The sequence below is a fragment of the Diabrotica undecimpunctata genome, chromosome 2 (genome assembly GCF_040954645.1).
Source record: "Diabrotica undecimpunctata isolate CICGRU chromosome 2, icDiaUnde3, whole genome shotgun sequence".
NCBI lineage: Eukaryota > Metazoa > Arthropoda > Insecta > Coleoptera > Chrysomelidae > Diabrotica > Diabrotica undecimpunctata.
Genome location: NC_092804.1, coordinates 177,753,747 through 177,764,047, shown reverse-complemented (window position 1 = coordinate 177,764,047; position 10,301 = coordinate 177,753,747). Strand labels below are relative to the sequence as shown.

General features: G+C 32.8%; 1 protein-coding gene across 1 annotated transcript; it reads left to right on the top strand.

The window, feature by feature from the left end:
• Positions 1 to 266: 266 nt before the first annotated feature.
• Positions 267 to 9,895, top strand: wds (WD repeat-containing protein wds). The gene is made up of 7 exons (XM_072524112.1): positions 267 to 697; positions 762 to 858; positions 914 to 1,030; positions 1,131 to 1,407; positions 1,675 to 1,994; positions 3,806 to 4,847; positions 6,583 to 9,895. Exons 1-6 carry the CDS (start codon positions 578 to 580, stop codon positions 3,904 to 3,906), a joined length of 1,032 nt encoding a protein of 343 aa, XP_072380213.1. The 5' UTR covers positions 267 to 577; the 3' UTR covers positions 3,907 to 4,847; positions 6,583 to 9,895.
• The last annotated feature ends 406 nt before the right edge of the window (positions 9,896 to 10,301 follow it).

Genomic DNA, 10,301 nt, shown 5'->3' with positions numbered 1-10,301 from the left:
AGTTGTTTTGTTCTCTAACAAAAATTATTTTTTAATTTTAAATCTGTAGATAGATACTTATATTTCATTTTGCCTGTGAAATATTTTTTAATAAATGGTAAACCATGCATTCCTTTGTATTACTGTTACAGTGATTTCCAGTAATTTCAGATTTATAGTTGTCAAAATTACATTGAAACATAATATCAAAGAAGATAATAAACAATGGAAATACACAGAACTGTTTGCATAAAAGATAAAATGAAAATTACAAGAAGACACAATCTGTCAAATCGCACATGAAACTTTTAAGATGGCGGATTGTAATGCTTTTTGTTGGCATTAGATAGCGTGTTTATTTTAAAAGAAGCACTAAGCGCCAAATATTCAACTCTTGAGCCCCTCGAACCGCAGAGTTCATTTCTAGGATAAATAATCCATTTTAAAGAAACTTGTCATACAAAACAGAAGACCTGCTAGTGTTTTACATAAAATATATGTAAATGTAGGGTGGACGATGGTTTTAGGTTAACTAATGAAGTTGAGCCTAAAATAGTGACACTTTTGCGTTTTTAGGAGTAATACCAGCAATACCGTAATGATGCCAATAGGAGGAGCTCCTCCGGTGCACGGGTCTAGTAGCTTATCACAAAGTAATACCTCACAAAATGCTAGTTTAACACCTACAGGTGGATCCAGCAAATCCAGTAGTAGCTTGGTAAGCTCACTGTGGATTACTGTGTAGTAGTAAACATATTCAATTTGTTTTTTTTTTGTTTTAGAAGCCAAATTATGCCCTTAAATTTACCTTAGCTGGACATACAAAAGCAGTTTCTTCTGTTAAATTTAGCCCTAATGGAGAATGGTTAGCCAGCTCATGTAAGTTGTTACCACTGATTTTTTACAGTGAATATCATGTATTTTATATTTACAGCTGCCGATAAACTTGTAAAAATTTGGGGAGCATATGATGGAAAGTTTGAAAAAACAATTTCAGGACACAAACTAGGAATAAGTGATGTAGCATGGTCAAGTGATAGCAGACTACTAGGTAATTCATATTTTTGAAATTTTTTCAATTGTATTAGACCTTAAATGGAGCATTTTACATCCAAATAAAGAAAGTGAATTTGATTGACAATATCTTTCAGTGTCTGCTAGTGATGATAAAACACTCAAAATATGGGAGCTTTCCTCAGGTAAATGTCTAAAGACTCTCAAAGGACACAGCAACTATGTCTTCTGCTGCAACTTTAATCCCCAATCAAATCTTATTGTTTCTGGTTCATTTGATGAGTCTGTACGAATATGGGATGTAAGAACAGGAAAATGTCTTAAGACATTACCAGCTCATTCAGACCCTGTTAGTGCAGTACATTTCAACAGAGACGGATCTCTTATTGTCAGTAGCAGTTATGATGGACTTTGGTAAGTATATCTATATTTTTGTTACGCAAAATGGTGTACTAAATGTGTTTTTGAATTTTTTGTGTTAATCCCTGATTTAACTTAAATTTAAAAAACAGATGCTAAAGGAAACATCTCCCAAACAGTCTATAGAACCATATTTTAATTGTTTTAATCATTTTATAGCCTGTGTGATGTTCGATGCTTTGTACAATTAGTATTTTAATTTTAACATCCATAAACAAATAAATTGGCTGTTTTGAGTTTAAAATGTTTGTTCTTCTTTAGTCGTATTTGGGACACAGCCTCAGGCCAGTGTTTGAAAACTCTCATTGATGATGACAATCCACCAGTATCCTTTGTCAAATTTTCACCAAATGGCAAGTATATATTGGCTGCTACATTAGATAACACACTCAAATTATGGGACTATGCTAAAGGAAAATGCCTTAAGACTTACTCAGGACATAAAAATGAAAAATTCTGTATTTTTGCCAATTTCTCAGTCACTGGTGGTAAGTGGATAGTGAGCGGTTCTGAGGATAATCTGGTTTATGTCTGGAATTTGCAGACCAAGGAGATTGTTCAGAAACTACAAGGACATACAGGTAATTATTGAATTAGTTTTGATATTTTCTCTATGATTGCAAAATTTATATATTTATGTTACATTTGTTTGTGCATTTTATATATAGTTAAAAATGGTATGGTATGGTTAAAAACACTGCTATATTTTTGCTAGATGTGGTCCTGATATAATTTGCTGTCTTATCTGGCATGGCATCTGTTCTGTGATGTATCATGTTCTTCAGACTATCTACAGTTGATGTATAATTTTTTGTCAAATAGAACATAAAAAAATTGTGCTAACTTGACATTATTTTGAAAAACTAAGTAAGGAAGAGGGCAGAATATTTGTAAAAATAGAAGGAATGCTCTGAATATGTGTACTTATAGTATATTCAGTTTGATAGTATTTCGGTATTTACAAAATTAGAAAAATCATAATACAAATATTGGTTCAATTGAAGAAACTGTAGGAAAAAGATGTCCACTAAATTAAATAATTATAACTTATTGATTCATAACTCAACAATTTTCAGCCATAAATGTACACGAAATTTTTATTTAGCCTGCTTTATAGAATTATTTTTTTGGGATAACTCTAGGCACATAACTACAATCATTAAATCGAAAAAAAATTGCTAGCTTTGTTACTGAGGCTTGTTGGGGAGCTGCTGCAGTCTACTGTTCAATAAACTCAAAATATTGCTGATACCATGTATCAATATTTTGAAAGTTTGCTTTTTGGTGAATAAAAATAAATACAACCCACAAAAAAACAAATATCGTCACTTAATAATAGTAGGAAAAAAGCTGAGGGCTCAAAAAATGATTACTAGTAAAATCCTTCTATAAATATAAAATTTAAATACATAAGTATATTATATTTTTAAAAACAAGTTAAAAATATTGTTTTGTTGACAGTTGTAATATTTTTTGCTTTAATGTTGTAAATTATCAGCTGAGTCTTAAAAACTGTTACCTTTTTATGTTATGTTATTTTTCACGTGCATATTATTTGCTTATTTTAGCTTGTTATATACTAGGGCATAATAAGCAGGTGCTATGGCCTATAATTCCCTGTTGAATAAGAAAAAAAAAAGCAAAAGTTATAGAACAATATTTTTTTTTATTTTAAACAATTGTGAAAGGAGTAAATATTATAGAATGAACATTTTTTAACCTTAACAATCTTTATAAATATTGAAAGTACAATTTTTATAATAACTGAATATAAATATAGCAATATATCTGGGTATACTCATCTTAAAAGCGTAGGCGCAAAATTTCAGGCCAATGCTTTTTAAATGCATTTTTTTTCGAATCCTGAGAAAACTAATAAGTATTTTTGAAAAATTTAAACGCAGAATGAAAGATTACATTATTACCGAGGGCCGAAAGTCAATGAAAACTTCTATAATGTTTGCCTTAGTAAGTTTCAGGGGTGAAAAAAGAAAATTAATTGTGATTTTTAATTTCAAATATCTTAATCAAAAGAAACTTTTTGTTTATTTTAAGGGACTTTCAGCCCTCGGTAATAATGTAATCTTTCATTCTGGGTTTAAAGTTTTCAATAATATTTAATAGTTTTTTCAGGATTCGAAAAAAAATAAATGCATTTTAAAAACGTTTGCCCGAAATTTTGCCCCTACACTTTTAATAACACCCTTAGTGAATAAAAACTATTATGTTCACAAGATATAGGTGATGACACGACAATTTTGAGAGACACTATATATATTTTTCTTTGTGACGAAATCCCTAATGTACTGTAATGCACTGAATGTATTCTTAATGTTAGCATAATATATTTATTTATTTTCGTAGATACTTTTCTAATAATAAACTTTCTTAGATGTTGTTTTATGTACCACCTGCCATCCCACAGAGAACATCATCGCATCAGCAGCATTAGAAAACGATAAGACGATAAAATTATGGAAGAGCGATACTTAAAACATAATCTAATATTTTACTTTTAAGTTTTGTCTAGTAAATAAGTTGAAGTTGTGTTGATACAGAAATAAGTATTTTTTTAAGATTTTACTTTTTAAGATTATTGTACAAAATACAAGATTGGGTTCATACTTTTTTCACCACTTCATATACAGGTGTATAAAAATAAGCAATATGCTCTTAGCTATTTCCAAAGTTACTCGCAAACTCTTCTGAAAATACCTACTGTAGGATAAAAATATACTGCAGTGACAAGGTTTGGCACTAGAGATGCGAATAAAGTTGGGTCGCTCACATAATATAACAGTAGTGATTTGGAATGGGAGGCAAAACTTGTGACTTTGCATAGTGAAGATGAAATTCTCATCTCTATTAGGCGAATTTTAACTTATTAGAATAGACTTGGCTACATTCTTGTACATGATATATGTGTATATATCCATTCAAATAACATGGTCTAAATTTAGTCACATCGCTGGTCTCTAACCTCGTCCCTGCACTGTTTTTATCCATAGAAACAGCCAAGACCTGGACCTAAACTTGAAAAGTTATTGTGTAATGTTGCCTCTAACATGTTTAATACATTGACAAGTAATATCTGAAAATTTTGATACATTTTAATATTTAAAATTAATAAATATTTTTAAGTGAACACTGTTTTAATTTGTCACAGTGGTTGCCGAAAGTGATGTTTCATGATACACCAAAGGTAACTACATGATCTGAATATCTCTCTTGTCGTTACCCCATTACTGAGGATCGTGATTTCTTCCAATATTCCCAACATTTTTTTTTTTTCATTGGTCTCTATCTTCAGCTGCTCTGAGAGCTTCGCAGAATGAGTTTCCAGTTAAATTCTTAATTTGGTCGGATCAGCTAGTTGGTGATCATCCTCTTGATCTTCTCCCTGGAACGTTTCATGAATCATGATCTGAATATAGGTCATCTTCTTCTTAAAGTGCCTATCCGTTCCGGATGTTGGCGATCATCACGGCTATCTTTACTTTATTTATTGCAGCGCGGAACAGTTCAGTGGTAGTCGTGTTATACCACTTTCGTAAATTTTGAAGCCAGGAAATGCGTCTTCTTCCCGGTCCTCTCTTACCATTTACTTTCCCTTGGAGAATCAGCTGGAGAAGGCCGTAACGTTCTTGATTTCTCATTACATGTCCTAGATATTCCAACTTTTTAGTTTTGACGGTCATGAGAATTTCACATTCTTTCCCCATTTTACGCAGGACCTCCACATTAGTAACTCTGTCAACCCAGGATATACGTAAGATGCGCCTATAACACCACATTTCGAAAGCTTCGAGCCGATTCATAGATGCAACAGTCAGTGTCCATGCTTCCATTCCGTAGAGCAGAACTGTGAATATGTAGCAGTTCAATAGACGGCATTTTGTTTTTAATGATATGTCTCGACTGTTGAAAATGGTTCTCATTCTAACGAATGCTGCTTTTGCTTTTATTATTCGCTGTTTAATTTCTGTTGAGTGGTCCCATTGGCTATTTAAATTGGTGCCTAGATATGTATATTGCTCGACTCTTTCGATATTCTGTTGGTTGATTGTAAGTTGAGCGTTTAGTATTGGTTTTTTACTAATTGTCATAAATTTGGTTTTCTTTATGTTAAGAGCTAGTCCGTATCTGTTGCTGACTTCTGTTATGCGATTTGTTAATATCTGTAAGTCATTCAGATTATCGGCAAAAACTATAGTGTCATCTGCATATCTAATGTTATTCAACCATTCACCGTTTATTAGTATTCCTTTCGCACAACCGTCTAAAGCTTCCTTAAATACCCATTCAGAATAAATGTTGAACAACAATGGAGACAAAATACAGCCCTGTCGTACTCCACGTTCTATTGCAATTTTATCAGTTAACTGGTCTTCTATTTTGATTTTGGCCGTTTGATTGTAGTAAATGTTTCTGATAATTCTAAGATCTTTGTTGTCAATTCCAATTTCTTGCATTAGAGTCATTAATTTGTCATGTTTTACTCTGTCAAATGCCTTCTGGTAATCTATAAAGCATACGTATATGTCACAATTCACATCACTGCATCTCTGAAATAGCACCTGTACAGCAAAAAGGGCCTCCCGTGTTCCCAGAGCATCACGAAATCCGAATTGTGTTCTTGTTAGTTGTTCCTCACATTTTGTATATATTCTTTTGTGAATGACCTTTAGAAATGTTTTAAGTAAATGGCTCATAAGGCTTATAATTCTATAGTCTTCGCACTTTCTCGCATTGGGTTTTTTTGGAAGATTTATAAAAGTTGACACTAACCACTCTTGGGGAACCACGCCCGTATCATATATACTGTTAAATATATTTGTCAACCATTTTATGCCATCATAGTCCATAAGTTTTAAGAATTCTGAGTGAAAATTATCAGGGCCTACTGCTTTACCATCTTTAGTGCTTTTGATGGCATATTTTACTTCTTCGACTGTAAATGGTGGTCCAGATTCGCAATTGGTGTTTGTTGTAATACCAGTGTTACTTCGTATATCTTCAAAAGTTTTTTCTACGTATTTAATCCAAATATCTCTTTTATGCTCTATTTCCAGTACTGTTTCCCTGATTATCTGTCAGGAATCCAGTGTTCTTGTGTTTATATAAGCCTGCCGCTTCTTTAATCTTTTTATGGAGGATCTTTTTATATAGGTCATAATGAAATTAAAAATGTATTATGTGAGTTGTTCAAAAAGTACCTCAATAAGTATATCAATGTAATCACTGTTAAACTCTATATACTTTTCTAACCATTCCTTCAACTTTTTTTTAAGAAAGCCAGGCCAGAAATTCGAAAAATAATAAAATATACATCTGTTTGGGTGATCATTGGGGACGAAATCAGGTGAATATGGTGGTCGATTTCACTATTTTTTTATTGACACCCAAAATAACTTTTTAACAAATTACAATAAAACCGAAATCATTGTAATTATATAACTTAAACTTTGGGAGCGATATGCTCAGAAATTATGCTAAAAAAATAAATCTTTTATGCTAATCGCGCCATCTATTGAATTTTACATTGACTTATTGAACGATTTGGTCAATACTTATATATAAAATAAAGGACTCTAACTGAATTTAAAAAATCGGACAGTGACTTTATACCCAGGAATTTAATCATGAAAAGTAAAGATTATATCAACATCTAATGTTCTGTTTAAACATGGCAGCTGAATGAATTTGAGCGCTTTTAAGCTTAAGAAATGAGAGAGGAGAAACCCTGGTTAACTTCCTACATAGCAACAAATATTTCGTAATGAACACATTTTATAAGAAAAAACCGCAAAGAAAGTGGACGTGGTTATCACCAGACGGAAAAACAAGGAACGAAATTGATTACATCATGTGTAACAAGAAAGATATCGTAGAAGATATAACAGTAATAAATAATGTCTCTCTGGGTAGTGATCACAGAATGGTTAGAGCTAAACTAAGGATTAAGTATAGCAAACGTAGAATTAACTTTAATAACACGATACAAATAGACACAGAAAAGCTAAAAGTCGATAAAGAAAAATATGCCAGCAAATTAAAAACCGCCCAAGCACTGAATCTAGAACAACTAAGCGTTAATAAAATTAACTCACTTATAACAAAAGAACTATTGAATGCTAGCTCAGAAGTAGCAACCCGCCATAACAACAAAAAATCCAAAATAAGTGCAGAATCGAAGAATATGCTGAAACAACGAAAAGAGCTCCTATCACTAAACAAAAGAAATATCACAGAATACAAAGAACTTAATCGAGCCATACGAAAACAGATAAAAGACGATATTAAAAAACATCAACAAGAACATGTAGAAAGAGTGATAGAGAAAAATTGAAGTCTGAAATATACCAAACCGAAATTAGGAAAGAAAAATATTATAACTATGAAAAATCAACAAGGCCAACTAGAAACAAGCAAAGCTCAGATATCAAACATAGTTGAAAACTTCTATACTGAGTTATACCGCTCAAGAAACGGTCCCCCCGACTCTTCAAAGGAAAATCTGAAAAGACAAATAACAAACGTAAATTCTGAAGTAATGCCCGAAATAAGCGAAGTAGAAATAGAACATGCAATTAAAGAATTGAAAAGAAATAAAGCACCGGGTAGTGATGGAATTCTGGCAGAAATGTTGAGAAAGAAGGCGGAGAAGTAGTCATCAGGTACCTAAAAATACTTTTTAATAAATGCCTATTTGAAGGAAACATACCAAAGGAATGGAATACTGCTAACACAATATTAATACACAAAAAAGGGGACAATACAGATCTGAAAAATTATCGTCCAATATCACTACTATCACAACTTTATAAAACATTCACAAAAATAATTACAAATAGATTGACAACAAAGTTCGATGTATATCAACCAGTAGAGCAAGCCGGATTTAGAAAAGGGTTCAGTACATGTGACCATCTTCACACACTAAAGGTCCTAATAGAAAAAGTTAACGAATACAATTTACCAATCTGTTTAGCATTTATAGACTACGAGAAAGCTTTTGACAGCATAGAATTATGGGCTATTGAGGAAGCACTGGTCAACAGCAGAATAGATTCTAGATATAGGATATTAATACATAATATATATCAACACGCTGAAATGGTAGTCACGATGGATAACGGAATGAAAACGAGGCCAATAAAAATCAACCGAGGAGTAAGACAGGGAGACACCATATCTCCAAAACTATTTACTGCCGCACTTGAAGACATCTTTAAATCACTAAATTGGGAAACGAAGGGACTATCGATAAACGGAAAGTATTTAAGCCATCTAAGATATGCAGATGACGTAGTACTAATAGCTGGAAAGAACTGAAGACGATGATCGATGAGCTTCATACGGAATCCATAAAAAAAGGACTGAAAATGAATCTGAGTAAAACTAAGCTAATGTCGAATAAAGATGATCAACCGACGATAACCATCCAAGGAACAAAAGTGGAACATGTAGAAGAATACATATATCTGGGTCAGAATATCAAGGTAAACAAAGAAAACCAAACTACCGAAATAAGCAGACGAGTAAGAATGGGATGGGCCGCATTTGGAAAACTCTCATACATACTGAAAGACAAAAAGATACCCCAAAACCTTCGAACAAAAGTGTTCGATTCTTGTATCCTTCCCGTTCTCACTTACGGAGCTCAAACCTGGACATTCACAAAAAAGAACATGGACAAGATTCGAAAAACTCAGCGAGCCATGGAACGACAGATGCTTGGTATCTCACTAATAGATCGGCAAACGAACGAAGCAATCCGGAACAGAACAAAAATAAAGGACGCCGCGAAACAAGCAGCTAAATTAAAATGGAAATGGGCTGGACACAACGAACGTCTCGAAGATGGTAGATGGAACAAAGAAGTCGGAAACTGGCGACCGTACGATGCGAAGAGACCAAGAGGAAGACCTCAAATGCGCTGGAGCGACGATATCAAAAGAGTCGCAGGACCAATGTGGAAACACCTAGCACACAACAGGGATGAATGGCGAGAAATGGGAGAGGCCTTTATTCGACAATTCGGATAGAAAAAGGGCAAAAAAAAAAGCTTCAAAGTAACCTTTTATGAGACAAACTAGAATTGCAGTTTGTCATAGACTGGGATCATACTTGATTATAGAAGATAAAAAAATCACCAATATTATGCACAGAAAACTTCTAATATTTTTAACCTCGTGCACTTTTTTAATGATAAGCTGGTAGTACTGATTTTTTTAAACATTGCTACATTTAAAGAATTATTTTCATATTTACTGAATCTAAACATTTTTTTTATTAACATTTTGTTATTTATTGGTGTATCAAAAGCTGTTTTTGTATATGTCTATATGAATCCGTCTTGGAGTTTTGAAGAAATTATGAAATAAATGTTTTGAGCCGGTTTGTGATATTTTTTTCACATAAGTTCCAGGTGTACATGTAAAATTTGTTATAATGCTAAAAAATAAATGTTTATACCGACTTTTGTTCTTTTATTATACCATCAGAAATGTTTATTTTACAAGAGAATAGCAAAAATAGTAGACTATGAAAATAAGAAAGCATGTATAGTGCATTTAGATAAGTGTTAACATAAAAACAAAAGCTACAAAGGCCATACTGGACTTAAATAATATGCACAACTGCTATGGGGGATCGCAGTCCGAGTAGTTCCTGGGCTTATGTGAGAATGCGGAGAATTCAATGGACTGAACAGGAGAGCTGTTGCAGGTAAAGGATTCCATAATTCTGGAATGGATATTATGAATAAATGGTAGATGTATAATGCGCCAATTGGCTGCAGTACAATCGGTGGCTTTAAGATTTATGGATCATTCAGCAGACATAATGACTATTTCAAATGATAGTATGTAACGTTAATTATATAT

Excerpts from the sequence above, each read along its gene's own strand:
- wds (XM_072524112.1), top strand. The coding sequence starts at position 578 with ATGATGCCAATAGGAGGAGCTCCTCCGGTGCACGGGTCTAGTAGCTTA. Across the intron at positions 698-761 it reads GCAAATCCAGTAGTAGCTTG|AAGCCAAATTATGCCCTTAA; the intron begins GTAAGCTCACTG and ends TTTTTGTTTTAG. Across the intron at positions 1,408-1,674 it reads AGCAGTTATGATGGACTTTG|TCGTATTTGGGACACAGCCT; the intron begins GTAAGTATATCT and ends GTTCTTCTTTAG.